Source organism: Kryptolebias marmoratus, linkage group LG4 (assembly GCF_001649575.2).
Source record: "Kryptolebias marmoratus isolate JLee-2015 linkage group LG4, ASM164957v2, whole genome shotgun sequence".
Lineage (NCBI taxonomy): Eukaryota > Metazoa > Chordata > Actinopteri > Cyprinodontiformes > Rivulidae > Kryptolebias > Kryptolebias marmoratus.
The window spans coordinates 14,972,022-14,988,467 of NC_051433.1; the positions used below are offsets into that span (position 1 = coordinate 14,972,022).

Consider the following 16,446-nt stretch of genomic DNA (forward strand, 5'->3'; position numbering starts at 1 on the left):
ATTTTCACTAGAAAACTTGTGATCATAGTTTAAAATCGAGAGCACAAATCACCTTTCTGGAACAGGAACATTATCCTTGAAATTAGATAGATGTGTCACATTTTAAAGAATCTTAAGGGAAGGAAAAAAAAGTATCAAAAATGATGAACTAAAAATTGCTTTAAGCTTCAGCTTTTTCCCAATTTAACCTCCATGTACATAACAGATATATTTTAAGTTCTCTTTCTGCCAATCTACTGGGGAAAGTGATTAATGGCTGCAAATGGTGAATCTTTGGCTGAACTATGAATAAATTATTTGATGCTTTACTGAACCACGCTATCAGTTTTAAAAAAATCAATCCTATTTTTTTCCGTTTATTCTTTTGAAACTTCTGCACATCCAGACATCTAATAAAACCTGAACCGTCAGGAGACAACTGGGTTAGGACAAAACAAGGAAGTGTTTACAACACTAACACAACCACTAATATTCATTTAGAGCCGCACACAGCTGAGATATTTCAGTTTAGTTAGCGATATTTAACAAATGTCTAAAGGAAAAAGAAGCAATCCTAACTAAAATTAAAAGGAAAATGCATCGTACTCCACAAAAGCTGAAGTCAGCTGATCGTTTCAATGATTACCAGCCATTTCTCTTTTTTATTGTAATAATTCTTACGTCTCAGTTGTTCAAACATTGTGCAGCTTGCGTAACTTCTCCTTACTACTGTTAACGTCTGGTACACAATGGAAATTAATCTCATCGGAAAACAAGATAAACAATAAGTATTCATTCCGGTGACCCTGACGTATTAAAAGGTCCAAACCGTCTTCTGGAGAGCAACATTAATATAAGATATCTGTATAAATACAATCTGAAGTTATGTAAAGAAAAGCTAAAAGTGTGTGAAGTGACATACAGTAAATTTCTGCAGAAATAACCAAAAATGATCTTTTCTTTTTTTTTTTAATAGATCACAAATGACTACAACAAAAGTGACGAGTGGCTAAGACTGAAACGTCTTCATTCGAGAGGAAAAAGTGTTTGTTTTTTGGTAATGTTAACAGCCGCACTTGGGTCGTAGCAGTAAAATTAAAGTAACTTGAAAATTATGAGAAAATATTCCATTTTTTTTCCTTTTCTTTTCAATTATAAACAGCTACTGTGAAACTACAAGTCAGATAATCTGAGATCTGCTTTAAGACATGAAGGCTGGCAGCTCCAGTCTGGGAAATAAAGTGAAGAAAGGCACAATACAATTACAGAACACCATAATCATTTTAAATATAGCATAAATAAATATTTTAGATATTAGTGATGGATAATGCTCTAATGTATTTTTTTTTTTTTGAAAAGAAAACACTTCAGCTAATCTCTCAGGCCTCTGGCAGTGATCTCTGAACCCTTCGGAGCAGAACAACCCACCAGCGGTTTTCCTCGCACTTTTTTTTTTAGAGACGTGCAGATCATTAACATATTCGATAAAGTAATTTAATTTAATCGTAGAATTCTGGCAGGAATCAGTGCAACAAAAGCAGTCAGAGAAATGAAAATCAATTCAAACGCTGTCCCACATGGCGTCAACGCAAGCAAGGGGCTTCATTTTCCAACAACAACAAAAAAAATGTTCCTCAGATTCTTACAAACACACACACACACACACGCACACACACATATAGAGCTCTTCATTTTAAAAATCAAAGTGCAATTCTAATTCACAGACACCACCCCCCTCAAACATTTAAGTGTAACTAATAAGGACCTGGGTTTTTTAATTTGATCTGCACTTTGCGTAATAAGAAGCGACTGACAGTCCCACACTGACCCAAAGTGGAAAAAGGTTGGGAAATTCAAGGCTCGCTAACTATCTTTTAACGTAAATCCATGTTTATATAATTCATTGTAGGCAAATTTGCAAACTGCATATTTGCCTTTCTTATGTCGTCTTTGCTCAGGTGGACATATGTGGTTTATTTTAGGGTAATGAAAACTAGATTTGACCACTGAATGTTGAGCTGGATGCTGAATTTTTGTGCAAGGCACATCTGTGGATAAAGATGTTCACTTACTTTGAAGCGTATTTAACTAAAACTGAATTTCCAATGTGTGTGATATTTAGTCAAAACAATTAGAACCACTTTTACTAATTTAAAATGTTAAAAATGCATCTTTTCATTAATAATGTATGTGTCCAGTTTGCCCTTTCAGTGACCCCTTTCGCTCGTGTGCAGAACAAATCTAGCTAGGTCCTCGTTTGAGTGAAAGCTAGCTAAAGCAAGCCGTGCCAACTTTTAGCTTCAGTCAATGATGTGTTCTCCGCGGACAATGTGTGAGGAAAATTCGTATCGGTCCTGGCTGCGGTAGCCACAGATGTTACACTCGAAGGGCTGGCGAAAACCGTGGCAGCCCATGTGGATAGTGAACATGACGTGGTCCAGGAAAAGCACACGGCAGTGCTCGCAACGAAAGGAGCGCACAGCTCGCCCCTCGCCGTCCACGACCCGGAGCGCCTCCTTGGAGGTGGAGGAGGGTGCGCTGGGCGAGCTGGAGGTCGGGGCAAAGGCGGGAGGCGGGAGGGCTGAGTGTCCCCCGTCCTCTCTTTCCACTTCGTGGTCTTTGGCGTAGCTGGGGCTGTGTCTGTCCCGACTTCTGTGGCGAAAGGCGGGAGGAGGTCTTGAGACGTGGTTGTTGGGGTGGAAAAGGTGATGCCCGTTGTTGCTGTGCAAAGTTGGAACGGGAGCGGTGCTGTTGCACAGCTCGTCTGGCATGCTCTCCGTGTCCGTGGAGTCCTGGCAACCATTGCTAGGCGAGGTTGCGTGACTTCGACCGGCAGGCAAGTCCTCGTGACCCTCAGCAGCCTCCCTTCCTCCCCCAGCCCCCAGCCCAGCCCCTGTGCAATCCAACCTTGGGCCTAAAGCAACAGAAGTGTGAGTGGTGCTGTGGATCGGCCTCAGTTCTGTCAAACAAGGATGAGTGGTGGGAAGGTGGAGAGGCCTAAGTTTGTCACATCCCCCTCCTTTATTACCTGCTACACCTGTTGTGTAATCACCTCCAAGGCCAGTAAAGTGTGGCGCTTCCAGGTCCCCCGCTTGCAGCTCTTCACCTTTATCCAAATCAGCTGTGAGCTCATAAGGTCCATCTGTAAAGTTGAGGCGGATGTGCTTTTGCCCTGCAACACAGAAACAAACAATCTTATGATAGCGTAGCATCAAAATCTCCATTTGTTTTCATCAATAGACAGGTAGTTATAAAGCTCACTCAGATGAATAATCAGCTTACCAAGACTTGCATTCATTGTTTAGATCTTAATGCTAGTATTATTGTTGAGAAAGCAATAAAGCAAGGGTTTCCTCAGTTGTTGTTTTTTTTTTAATTTGTGGGGTGGTACATGTTAAGCAATGGATTTTTTTTTTCTTTTGGTTGTTAATTTCCTAAACCCATCCACACTGACACTAAATGCTCACCTACAAATTTTTGTGGTGTGGATCTTTTGCGTTTGGTGATGCTGTTGGCGAGCCGATCAATAAATGCCATCTTGTCTGAGGAGGGCTGCGGAAGAGAGTCTGGTACAAACTCTAGCTCTCTCATCTCCTCTCCTGGACAGAGTACAAACAAACTGTTACGTCTTCTTGTTTCCTTTTCTTTTCTAACTGTTCAAACAGAATTTCTAAACCACCTTTTGGAACTACAAGCTAAAGAGAGGAGGATTTTGTGCATCACCTCATTAAAGGAGGAAGACTACATTTCTAATTTAGATGTTCGTACAATCTTTTTGGAAGTGGATATTGATGTGACACTATTCTGTAAAGAAATGAAGAAAACAAAACAAAAAACATCTAGACTTTACCTATATTTTGTGCATTATTCAGTGACTGTGACTCCAGACTTTGTAAGTAGCCATGGCAACGCTCACGGTGCTCCTCCAGGGTGCTCTGCTGCTTGTAACTACGGCCGCAATAACTGCATTTATACGGCTTCCCTACAGTTGGAGAAGACACTGGAGATATAGCAGGAAGATGTTATAATTGCGAGCGTACTCCCATCTGAGAGAAAAATACAAACCCTCACCGGGCTGGAATCAGTCTTACCTGCATGAGTGCGTAAGTGGCCAGTGAGGGCGTCTCGTCTTCGACATGCGTAGCTGCAAAACGGGCATTTGAAAGGCTTCTCCCCCGAGTGCAGCTTGATGTGGCGGAGCAGGTTACCCTTTTGAGTGAAGGAGGCGCCACACTGATTGCACTGAAATGGTCGTTCCCCTGCAGATAGGTGAAATCTGTCAGCTCACCTTAAAATATCTGACCTAAGCCAGACATTGCAAATGTACCAGGACATTTAAAGTGCTTAAAAGCATCGGAGCAGCTTCAGTTCTGCTGTTGTTATTCCAAATGGCATTGTTTTTGTACTAGATGACATGTCAGTCATATCCGAACATTTCATCAAAGTTTGCTTCATGTGTTCTCCAGCTTAGAAGATGAGGTTGAGATATGTGCATATTCTCTAATTCCTATTCAGATTCTTTCCTAAAAATGAAAGAAACATCGTTGTAGTGAAATTATTCCTCTGAACACAGAACTAATCAGTCACCTGTATGGCTGCGTTTGTGCACCATGAGAACATTAGGCCCAATGCAGATCATTCCACAAATGTCACACTTGAGCTTTCCATTTGGCAGTCTGGTGGCTCCGCTTGGCATTGGTTCGGGATTAGTGAGCTCCCTGTAGCCTCCACCAGACTCCGATTCCTGCCCCGGACCTCCTTCCTCAACCCGCTCCGTCTTTTCATCCTCGTGACCCCGACCTAAGTCTTCATCGCTGTACAGCTCCACTTTAATGCAGTTGGCTACAGAGGCACAGGCACCGTGTGGAGAAAGCCATGAGTTACGAGGGTTGTCCCGACCCAGATAGGTTTAATACTGCTGTATACGTGAGACACTTCACCGCAACGTTAACAGACAGGTGCAAAATAAAGTATGCTAGGAAAAATAAGGATAAAGATGGCTTTTGATTTTAATTTCACACTCACCACTGAGGGAACGACTTGGGGAGTTCTCCTTACTGTTTGGGGTGCTCACCGTTGCGCCTCCAAAGGCCCCAGAAAACTCTCTTTCCAGTGACGAGTCTCCACTGCCTGGAACCCCAAAGATGAGGAACACGAGTTCATATTCAAACAACATCCTAACTTCAGAAAGCAGACACATCTGCCAATAAACACAGTTTTACCTGATATGTAGGATCGGCCATTACAGTCATCTACATCCATGCTAGTTCAAGAGGAATTCTGAAATTACATTTTAGTCAGGGGTGAATTGTTTCTCATGCACTCAAACCTTCATTTATCTAAAAGGAAAACACATTTGCAGGTAGGGTTGCAAAGCGGTGAAAAACATTTCCAGAAACTTTCCAGAGGAAGTTAGGACAGGGAGTTTTGCACAAATATTCCAAATTGAAAACTTTCCATGGGAATTAGGGGGATTTATCGAAATTAAGTGGACAATTAGGGTAATTTGAACAAACTATCACATTTAAACAACAAAATATTAACATTTTGTTTTGATATAGGCAGACAATGATTTTGACTCAAAGGTGATGAAAGCATCAGATTTAATGATCCAATTTGCGTAGGATGCTATCACTGTGTCACAACCACAAAAACCTGTGGTTTTAAACATTTTATAGCTCTTTTTTTAATGTTGTTACTGTAATTCTTTTCACGTTCCATTCACATTATTTGATTTTTTTTGTGGTTTTTGTCACTGTGTTCACATAAAAACAAAACAAAAAGCTGTAAATTAGAATATCACAAAAAATAATTTAAATGTACGTACATAAAATGTCAAATTTAACCACTCTCAACAAAACCATGTGCGTGTTATTTGATCATCATTTTGTCATTTTTTTCTAATTTTTGTAGATTGCAATAGTTTTTCTGTAAAAACCTGTTTACACTCTTAACAAAACCTTTACAGGTTACGATTCCCATCTGTCCCTGCGTGTCCAGCTGGCACAGTTTATCATTTTTTAGGGTGTGGTACGTCTCATTGCATGGTGCAGTCATGCAATCTGGTTGTTTTAGTCAACATTATGCTAAAATATTTCCTCAACTATATTTAAAATTCCCATGAAAACAGACTTTGAAAGTTCCAGGAATTTTGCAACCCTGCATGCAGGTAGGTCCAATTTCACATCACAAAATGACAACCTGTCAGTAAGATTTAATCAGGCACTTTAAACACTGATCACTACAATGGGTAATTAACCACTTAACTGAATACACTTAATTAAATACTTTACTACATTTAGCATTTACAGCCAACATATTCGGGCAGTACTTGCAAGAAAGTCATCACCAATGCTAAAACTACAGCATTAGCTTTTAATGCTAACTATAATGCTTGTTAAATTAGCTGATGTGGGTTAAATCTGACCAGAAAGCAGATTATTAGTAGCAAAGTTGGGTTCGATTATAACCTTGCCATTCACAGACAAAAACTATCCCAACACTCTAACAAAATGAGCTTAAAGTTAAGACAATCTAAAAGTTTAGTTTATCTGTTGCCATTTCATGTGAAATCCGGATCGTCATGATAACACATTATTGTCAGCGTTTATATAACGGCGACGGTGGGGTAACTGAAGTTAACGGCCTTGGCGGCTAACGTTAGCTCGCTGAGTGTAATTGAAATTACCAAGTTAGCTTCAACTCAACTCCTCAACCACACCACAGCCTGGCATCATCGACGGCTTCGCAAATACCGCCGAGCGGGGCTAAAGCGGAGAAATACGAGCAATGGCAAAAAGAAACAACGTTGTTTTGGGACATTAACCGACTGTCCGTCGCTAAATCGGACGCTGAAGTCTGTTCGACGTCATGTTAGAGGCTAACGGAGAAGCTAACAACAAACAACCGTTAGCCTAATGTTTCTGTAGCGGTTGCTATGGCAGCCACCGCCACCCCGAACGCTGCGGCTAAGCAACCGCTATGTAGCTTGCTAACACGCGGCAAAAGACAGACGACGGCGGATCTTTATAAGACGAAGAGATTCATCGGTGTGCGAAACGTTACCTGCCGCTGCCAAAGCCGTTTCATTGAGGTTATTCTGAATTTTCATCTGCCCGTTTGTGACAGCGAACTTCCCCCGGCAGTGTTTTCCCCCCAGCTTCCGGTGTTGCGCCGAGGTAATTATTCCCCCCCTGTCGCGGGAGCGCGCACGAAACAGGAGCGGATTTCTGCCCTCATTTAAAATAAAAAAAAAGAGCAAATATCTTGAAAATCAGCCACAAAGTGGAGTCCTTACGTTTATCTGGTAAAATATATGTTTTTTTGTCCACTTTTTCAGGTTAACAGTGTGTCAAGAAGTGGACAGAAAAGAGTCTAGCTCAAGTCTAATGAAAAACTGAAAGACCAAAGAAGCCTGCAGAAACCTTCAAAAGATGACCAAAAAGGTCTGGGTGCATGGAGGAAATGTATTTGTTTATTCATTTTAAATAAGGGCAGTTCAAAACTTTTGCCCATTGATTGATTGGCCTACAACACAGTTGTCTAATGTAAAAATCGTAGTCTCTAAATGATTTTCTCCATTAACTTTGACATTTTTCATAGGCATGGGTCTGCAGCCTGAGGCTCTGGAGCCACATGTGGCTCTCTGTGGCTTTGACCAAAAATACCACAGAAATAAATCATGCTTATATTTAAAATTACAACATGAAGAGTTAGTTTTCCTGTCCAATTTTATGCGATATGTGAATAAAACATCTGTGACAGAATGATACAAGGAGTTAAAGGTCTGTGCTAATAGTTTGTCAGCCTGTTAGCCACTTCATTAATCCAACTATCAGTAACACAGTGGGATTTTTTTCCCCTATTAGAAAATTTAAATACATCTTGAGTCAAAATAAAGTACTGCCCACATATTAAAATATTACAGGTTACATTTATGAAATGTTAGGAAAAACTGCTGCAAAAACTGAGAATTAAAAGTCGAGGTTTGTGTAAAGGACATGCAGGTGTTTGCTTTTATTATAAGGAAATAAATATGTCAGAATTAAATATTTAAGAAAATAGCTTTATTTCAATTATTATTTTGAATTTGGACACTTATATTATTATTTTCAGCAAATATAGAAAGAACTCAAGCAGACCTGTGATTTTAGTGTTTAAATTTTAAGTGTGAATAAAGAATTTTAATTATTTCTCTACTTAAGTTTGGCCTTTTTGTTGTTCCAACATCTGAAAATAAATACCAAAAATTTATTATAGTTCTTTAACATCAAAATGTAACAAACTGTAGCTTTTTATGTAATAATGAGTTAAGTTTATCTCAAAATTCAAGTGAGTTTTGTGGCTCTGGGCTCATTTAATGAGGGAAAGAGCAGAAATGTCTCTTTAGATTGTAAAGGTTGCAGAACCCAGATTACGGGTCTTCACACGTGTAAAACTCAAGGGCCGTGGGTCAGATCTGGCCCTTGGTAACGTTTTATCTATACCCCAAGATAAGGTTTAAATTTGATTAGATCTGGCCCACCAGCTACTGACAGATCGAGTTTCCATCACTTCTCATTTTGCCTAAAAAAACTGAGCCAATTAATGATGTCTCCTTATGACAGTTTACTCTGAAACCAAGAAAATTCTCAATAAACCCCCCCTCCCTTTTTTATGTGAAAAAAGCTACAAAGAACATCAGTAAAACTCCTGCAGCCAAGGAAAGACATCAGGTGTCTGACTTGAGTTATCGTGCATCAGAGTAACAGCAGGTCTGCTTTAATTTATGTCTTCTTTTTTCTATATTTCCTTGTTTGTTTTGAAGTTAAATGTTAGTAATAGCCATATTTAACTAGCATTTATTACAAACACAAATTTGAAAGCTGATGATAGAGAGTATAGCATTAAAAAATGAATGCTGATGTCTCTTTTTAGGTTCTTTGTTCACTAAAGTGTGTTTATTTTAAATTCTATATAATTTGAAAAGGTAATTGGTATTTCTGTATATATAATGTGACATATTACAAATAAAACCAAAGTTAATTTATGTAATTTATGGTAGTTATAAAGCTCACTCAGATGAATATGCAAGGCAAGACAAAGTGAACGTGAACACATAAAATACAGTCAAAACAAACACAACAATATCTAAAATATGAGTTTATGTTTATGTTAGTATAATTATATCTTAGTTTAGCTTTTCCCTCGTTTACTTTAGTATGACTTAGTCAATTTTATCCTGCCTTTGCTTGTTTAAACTTATTTTAGTCTGTATTTTTACAATGTTAGCTCGTGTTTTAGGTATGTTTAGTTTTAACTTTAAATTGTTGTGAGTGCTTTCATGATTTCATTTAGATTATCCAAAATCCAAATGAAATCTTGAAACTAAACATGTCTAAAACACGACCTAAGATAGTAAAAGTAGACTAAATTAAGTGTAAACAAGCAAAGGCAGGATACAATTTACTAAGTCATACTAAAGTAAACTTGTGAAACGCCAAACTAAGATATAATTATACTAACATAAACTAAACTACGGTGTAAGGACCTCAGCAGCACAGTAACTCCTGGCAGAGCCCGGCCCTTGGTTCGGACCAGGGGTTGAGTTTTGGCCCTCTTGTGTAACAGCCCTGATAAAACAAGGATTCGTCTGGAAAAGTCTAAAAAAAAAAGGCTGTCAGGAACATGCTGGGCCGAGCAGAGAGTGACCTCTGCTGTCCGGATCAACTTGAATGCCCGTTCATGTCTTTTCTCTGACGTGTTCGCTCGTTTTACGACGGTGTGCTTACACAATGACAATTTCCGTCAGTTTGACTTGCAGCTAGCGACCGCGTTGAACTCGCTCGTTTTTCCTTTTTCTTTTAAAATTTAAATCAGGAAAAAAAACCTCCTCTCTTCTCTTCCTCGCTTCAGAATAATAAATAAAAACCTACGTAGGCTCGGATGTCGGTAGCAGACATAAAAAGCGAGTAGTTTGTTAGATTTAGGTCCGGGTTTGTGTGCTTTTTGTTTGTTTTATTTGAAGCCCGAAACTGCAGCGCGAGGCCCAACAGAGCAGCCGAGAGCGAGCTCCGAAAAGTTTGTTGTTGTCACGTGACGCGCGGGACTGAATGTGGCGATAAAAAAGTTTGTTTCGATTGTAAAACGAGGCGGCGTGCTACATTTTTTCCGAATCATCTGAACGCTTTGGGCTTTTTGTTTTTCTTCTCTCTCCACTACAATGCCTCAGCCCAAATACCGAAAGATCGCCGTTATAGGTTACCGGTCCGTAGGTGAGTACAGCACAGCTGATGGCAGTTAGCTAGCAGGCTAACATGTTAACGCTTTGTTTTCCTTTTGAGAATATCAAACCAGCAGCAGAAAGAAAACACCTCCTTATCTTCGTTTGGTTGCGCTTCCTCTGTCGTGTGCCTCTTTGTTTACCACCTCGACTTCGTTGTGTACTCGTAGCTACGCGTTAACGTACTAATTAAAAATAAAAGCTAGCTTCGTCGTGGATATCTCGCGCCGTGTCACGAAGCTTTTAGCTCTGGCTTTTTTTAAACCACAGCCTGGATTACTATTATTCACAGAAATCACAGAAATCAGGCGTTCAGCATGCTTGACCTGTTACAACATTTGTTTATGTTCACCAGTATCCTAATGTGCCCGCTAGCCTGTTGCACCACACTTTGTTACTCAGCTTGGAAAGTATTTGTTTACTGTTTAAAGAGGTTCAGTGTCTCTAAGTAGCACACTTTAATAATAAAAAAGTGTTTCAGGTCATTTAGTAAGAACTGAACTTTCTACATTGTAATTCCCGGAACCTGTATGTGTTTTATACACTAAACAATAGGGAATAGCAGATATAATACCACTGTAAAAGTGTTCTTTAAACTGTATTTTGTCACATGTTTATTCAGATAAACACTCATTTCTTACTTATTTAAATAAATGATTCTGCAAAGACCAAAAGGTTAGATGTTATATTTATAGACAAGAATAATGTGATTGACGCCTACGTGAACCGCTTACAGTGCCCATATTATGCTAATTTATAGGTCTCTTCCAAAGAGTTTGACTGAAAAGAAACAATACAATGGACTGCTGAAATGACAATTAAACTCTTACTTAAAATGCATCGTTTATATGCAAGCATGAGGATGTGAGTCAGCGGTTTTTATGTTTTTGTAGCACTTTTGATCAACAGGTTTTAATGGGCTGCATAGATGCCTGCAAAGACAGACCCCACCCAAGCCAACTTTTGCTACGTGTTCATCTATTTTTCAGACCTGCTTCTTGTTCAGAGTGCGACACGTTACTTAAATTGGAAGGAGAATAAGCAGCCAAAATGAAACAAAACAAAAACAAGTACAGAATCGCTTCTTGCCAGGCTTGTTGTAACTGCGAAGTTTTTACGTAAACAAAAACACGTATTCTGTAGGAAAGGTAAAACCACTAAGATCAAAATGGATTAAAAATGATTCCTTTTAACCTACTTGTACTCACTGAAATGAAACTGAAATGATTCTTGTTTTCTATCAGCAGCATCCCAGAGTTTAGTGTCTCATTTAATAGTATTTAAGTGTGTGGAGCTGAGGATCAAACCACCACTCTGTTCGTATCGTAACCACACTTTATCTTGATTTACAGGAAAGTCGTCTCTTACAATACAGTTTGTAGAAGGACAGTTTGTCGACTCCTACGACCCCACCATCGAAAACAGTAGGTGTCGTTTTATGGCTCAGTTGCAGCAGATTGCTTTGAAAACGATTAGGAGTTAAACGTGACTGCTGTAATACCTGTTCATTTGTTTTTATTTTCAGCCTTTAACAAAATGGTTAATGTGAAAGGCCAAGACTTCAATCTTCAACTAGTTGATACAGCTGGACAAGTAAGTTGCAGTTTTACTGCAGAAACTATCTTTGCTCTTAAAATCTTAATATTTTTGAACAGTAGACATGGCTGATGGTTTAATCACATTTTCGCTCACTGATAGTGACTGATTTAAATAGACATCAGTTGTGTTTTTTTATGTAATGTGTTATATTTAATATGATTATTTGTCTTCTGTCTGTAGGATGAGTACTCAATTTTCCCACAGTCCCACTCGATGGACATCCATGGTTATGTCCTCGTCTATTCAGTGACTTCCATGAAAAGGTCAGTGTATGGTGGTCTTATTGATATGTCAGGAACAAAGCTTACGAGTGGAAAGTTGGTGGTTTGATTCTGACCTCCCCCACCACCTGCTGACGTGTCCTTTGGCAAGACACTGAACCCCCAGGTTGTCTTGACCTGCGTATCTGTGTGTGTGTGTGTGTGTGTGTGTGTGTGTGTGTATGGGTGAGTGAGACTTGTAAGTGTAAAAGCACTTTGAGTGGTCAGTAAAGCACTACAGTCCGTTTACCTCTGGGTTAGTAAATGCTTTATGTCTTTTCAAACTAATCTCAGTGTTGTTTAAATATTTTCTGTCTTAACCTTTCAGTGAGGGCAACATTAATTTGAAAACACACAGAAGTGCAGCTGCAGTTTACTTTGTATTCCTCTACGTGATGATAATAGAGGTGCAGCTCAGCTCTTTGGGTTTCCCATTGAGATAGCGCTTATGTTAACTTATGTTAATGTTTGTTGTAGTTGTTTTCAAAAGTACGACTTTAGCCACACTTCTCAGCAAGCCAGGATTGAAACATTTGGTCGCTGAAGGATCGTATCAGTTTGCTGATATGAATATATGAAAAACAAAAGTATAAACAGTTTGTTTTGTCATAGACAGATAATTTCATGGGCAAAAATTTCCATTTATTCCCATAGAAAGTTTCCAACTTTGAAAACTCCTGGAATATTGCAGCCCTACTAAAAAATACAAGAGCATGTTTAATAACCACGAGTGTAAATTGATGAACAATTTTCTTTTGTCTCTGCTGACCAGAGGTGAGCTCTGAAAAGACCTTTTCTGTATTAAAGGCCTATAACAAATTCATTAAGTGCTATATTTTCCTCTACATCTGTCAAATTTAAGTTGCTTTGGATAAAAGTGTCCGCTAACTCAGTGTCATATAATAAACACTCAGAGTGTGTTGTGTAGCTGCAGTGATTATAATCTGCTCCGTGCCATCCAGAACCAAACCATACTGCGCTGTCTAATGGCTCCACAAAGTGCCCATTTAGTCTTTGCTGTATCCAGGTGTGGAAATGTGGGACTAACAGTTTATGTCTGTCTTTGTCCAGTTTTGAAGTTGTGCAGGTTCTACATGACAAGCTGCTAGACATGGTTGGGAAGATCCAGTAAGTTTTTCAGTTGGTTTATTAAATTTTCTGAGACTTAAATTAATTTCTTCTAAGTGTGTATGAGTATTTTTCTTTTTTTTTTCAACCACATTCTCTTTTCAGGGTCCCAACTGTTCTTGTAGGAAACAAAAAGGATCTCCACATGGAAAGGTGAGTGTTAACATAAAAAAAGTCTGTTTTCAGGTAGTTGCCTCCCAACATGTCATATACCTGCACTGGGACTGGTCCAGACAGTGCAGTTGTTTTTATTTTCAGATCAGATTATAGATATAAATTGAACATATAAATACAACATTTGAACTCATCAGTACAAAAAAAAATCTATTAAACATTGGTGAAATGATTCTCATAAAATAACAAGTTTTAATGCTAGCCTTAAAATAACTCAATCGTTACAATTGACCAACAGTGAAACTTGGGGTTTATCAAGCTCTTGGTCTTTAGCTATTTTACCACCGGCTGTCTGGCTGCTGACACTTCTGGATGAATTTTACTGGTTCAAAGGCTAATAAATAAAAAAATATTTCAGGTGTTTTATTAGGGAGCTCTTCAGACTCCAAAATGCTCAAAGAACTGAGAGAACTTTTTGGTCCAAATGTGCCTAAAAGCATCCAATTTCAAACTGGATAGTTTCATCTCTTTTCTCATTCAGACTCATCCTTCTGCCACACGCAGCCTGATTTATAAAAATAGTTAGTGCTGATAGTTGACTGTGCAAGCAGCTCCTTCTGCTGGGAAACTACAAAAATTACAACAACAACAAAAAAAGCTTTTTTCTCTTTTTTTTTTTTTTTTTTTAATTTCAGATGCTTAGACTCCTGTAAAAAACAAAAACGTCCAATAAATAAAAGAAAGAAAACATAATCGAGGACCGTACCAAAAATGTGTAAAGGAAGCTTTCCCCTTTAGACTGAAAACCAACTAACTAAAAACGCTGAAATACAACTAAGAGCAAAAAAGTCAGGTATGATATTGCAAAATGTAGTCAGTGGTCAACATGTAATGTAAAGATTAAATCACGAGGGATTCAGGCAGCATTATGAACAGATTTATTTAAGTATTATGTATACTGATCTGCTGCTTTTTGTGTGAACAGATGCCAGGACCGAAAATAGACCCGGTATTTGTTAAAACTAAGTAAAAGCACTTCTACTGTGCTAATTATCTGAAGCAGGATGTGGTAAAACATGTCTGTTGCATAGAGTCTGATTTGTTTTCGTGACTCAAATTCGGTTATAAAGTAGGGATAACGCTGGCGAAACGGGGGCTTTGTGGTGTGTATACCAAGATGTTTAGTGTCCTTTGTTCCCCACTAAATTAACTTTTGGTGATCAGTCGCCTCAGAAGCGGTTATTGAAATAAAACTTTGGACTAAATGGTGCCAAACAAAGCCTCAAACTTTATTATTGTGTGACATTACCAGTCAGAATATAGGAGTCCTGACAGACTTGTATTTGAAAAAGAAACAGGCACCTTCTCAAACAGTCCTTGAAACCATTTCTTTAACCCATTGTGCAAATCACTGAAGAGGTTTCCTCTTTTACTTTAAGGGTTATCAAGCCGGAGGAGGGGAAGAAACTCGCCGATTCCTGGGGTGCTGCGTTCATGGAGTCTTCAGCTAAGGAGAACGAGGTAACGATTTAAATCCTCGCCCCTTTTACGTTCTATAGTTCAGACGTGGATTCGCACTCCTGAAAACCCAGTTTTCTTGCTACCCAGACTGCTGTGGAGGTTTTCAAGAGAATCATCTTGGAGATGGAGAAGGCCGACGGGAATGCGCCTCCAGAGGAGAAGAAGTGCGCCGTGATGTAACAGGAACGTCGTCAGTAAGCTAATTTACTGGGAGACAGGCGGCACAACGTCACCAGCTTACCAATTGTGACCTCACCGATGCCAAGATGCTGCAGTGGAACTTCTCTCCTCCATTGTGATATCAGATTGATTCATAAAGCGAAGCAGCTGTCCAGACAGTTGATACCAAATGCAACCACTTGTAACCACGGGAAGAAGTTTCTAGAGCAGGATTTATCTCTTTTTCAGACAAAAAACCCAGCATTTTTCTTTAAAAAAAATTGAAATATAATCTGGAAAATAATTGTGCTTTTGATTTAACCCCCCTTTTCTGTAAGAAATATATTGCAAAACTTACTTTCAAAGTTTGAGGCCTCACCGGCTGCACAGTGAAGGCTGGTTCACAACGTTTCCATAAACCGGGTGGTGTGTTTCGGCAACGTTGCTTTAAACGTGCCGTTTCTGTTTTCTCGCAGCCGGTGGGTTTTCTTGAATCTCACCGTAGTTTCAGTTCTCACTGTACCCTCATCCGACTCGTCTTCAGGTAGCTTTGGCCGACAAACCGCGGAGCTGTGTCGTCCCGACGACATCTGATAACTCTTCTTTCAGGATCCTCTGCTCAGACAGACTTCCTTTGTTTCTGTAGTTTAATTTTTTCCTATGAACTGTAATATAAAGATGTTTCCTTATGGACAATACTTAGTGTAGATTGGAGTAGGTCTTTATGTACCAGTTATGCCCTTTTTTATACAATAGAATCTTAGAAATTGGATACTATTGATAATATTTGAACGGAGTTTGTGCTCTCATTATTATTATGATTATTATTATTATAGGTAGAGTGCAACCTTATGTGTGCATCAAAATTATAAACATTGTTGATTTCCAGTTTGTTTTTTTTAACACATTTTAACATTTCATAAGTCTGTTAAAGAGGCTGAAAGCCACAGAGTTAGCTTATTAATTTTTAAGTTGGTTGTTCCCGCCTTTGGGGGCTGTAGCCTATTTAACAAACTGTCACTGTCAGACACTTGAACTTTTTTTTTTTCCATACAACCTGTAGCCTTACAAAACCATGACAAACTGTGGGTTTTATTTTCATTTTGCCAAATGCCTGACGTTGTACCTGTAGTGAACACTTCCGACTTGACCGTGAAACGATGAAAAAAATCGATGATAGCCGAGCAGAAGCTGGTGATGCTGTGTTTCTTGTGCCTTACAGATTTTCAAACTCCCTCATCTGCTTCCTTTTCTTGACACAAGGTGCTCTTATTTTTATTTTTTTTCTTCTTCTTATGACTTGACACAATGGGTGCAGGTGTTGTGCACCTGAACACCGTTATTCTCTCGTGTGTCAAAAGTAATTCAGAAATCTTGCTGTAAACCGTTTTGTAAATAAATAAATAAATCTGTTATTCATCGGAT

General features: G+C 39.0%; 2 protein-coding genes across 6 annotated transcripts; one reads left to right on the forward strand and one right to left on the reverse strand.

Annotated features, from left to right (window-relative positions):
• Nucleotides 1-608: 608 nt before the first annotated feature.
• Nucleotides 609-9,173, reverse strand: LOC108235557 (zinc finger protein Eos). 5 transcript variants are annotated; one of them, XM_037975475.1, is made up of 9 exons: nt 7,045-9,173; nt 5,202-5,259; nt 5,005-5,109; nt 4,567-4,821; nt 4,071-4,238; nt 3,830-3,979; nt 3,447-3,578; nt 3,008-3,151; nt 609-2,893 (listed from the first exon to the last, which is right to left on the reverse strand). In XM_037975475.1, the coding sequence occupies exons 2-9, from the start codon at nt 5,239-5,241 to the stop codon at nt 2,280-2,282; spliced, it is 1,608 nt and encodes a 535-aa protein (XP_037831403.1). In that variant the 5' UTR covers nt 5,242-5,259; nt 7,045-9,173; the 3' UTR covers nt 609-2,279. The 5 variants fall into 5 exon arrangements, with proteins under 5 accessions (XP_037831403.1, XP_017271138.1, XP_017271139.1 ...); XM_017415649.3 differs by having other exon boundaries at nt 609-3,151; XM_017415650.3 differs by having other exon boundaries at nt 609-3,151; nt 6,668-9,173.
• Nucleotides 9,174-9,665: 492 nt separating this feature from the next.
• On the forward strand, nt 9,666-16,445 carry rhebl1 (Ras homolog, mTORC1 binding like 1). The gene is made up of 8 exons (XM_017415919.3): nt 9,666-10,232; nt 11,593-11,664; nt 11,766-11,833; nt 12,020-12,102; nt 13,171-13,227; nt 13,333-13,380; nt 14,781-14,862; nt 14,950-16,445. Exons 1-8 carry the CDS (start codon nt 10,181-10,183, stop codon nt 15,040-15,042), a joined length of 555 nt encoding a protein of 184 aa, XP_017271408.1. The 5' UTR covers nt 9,666-10,180; the 3' UTR covers nt 15,043-16,445.
• The last annotated feature ends 1 nt before the right edge of the window (nt 16,446 follows it).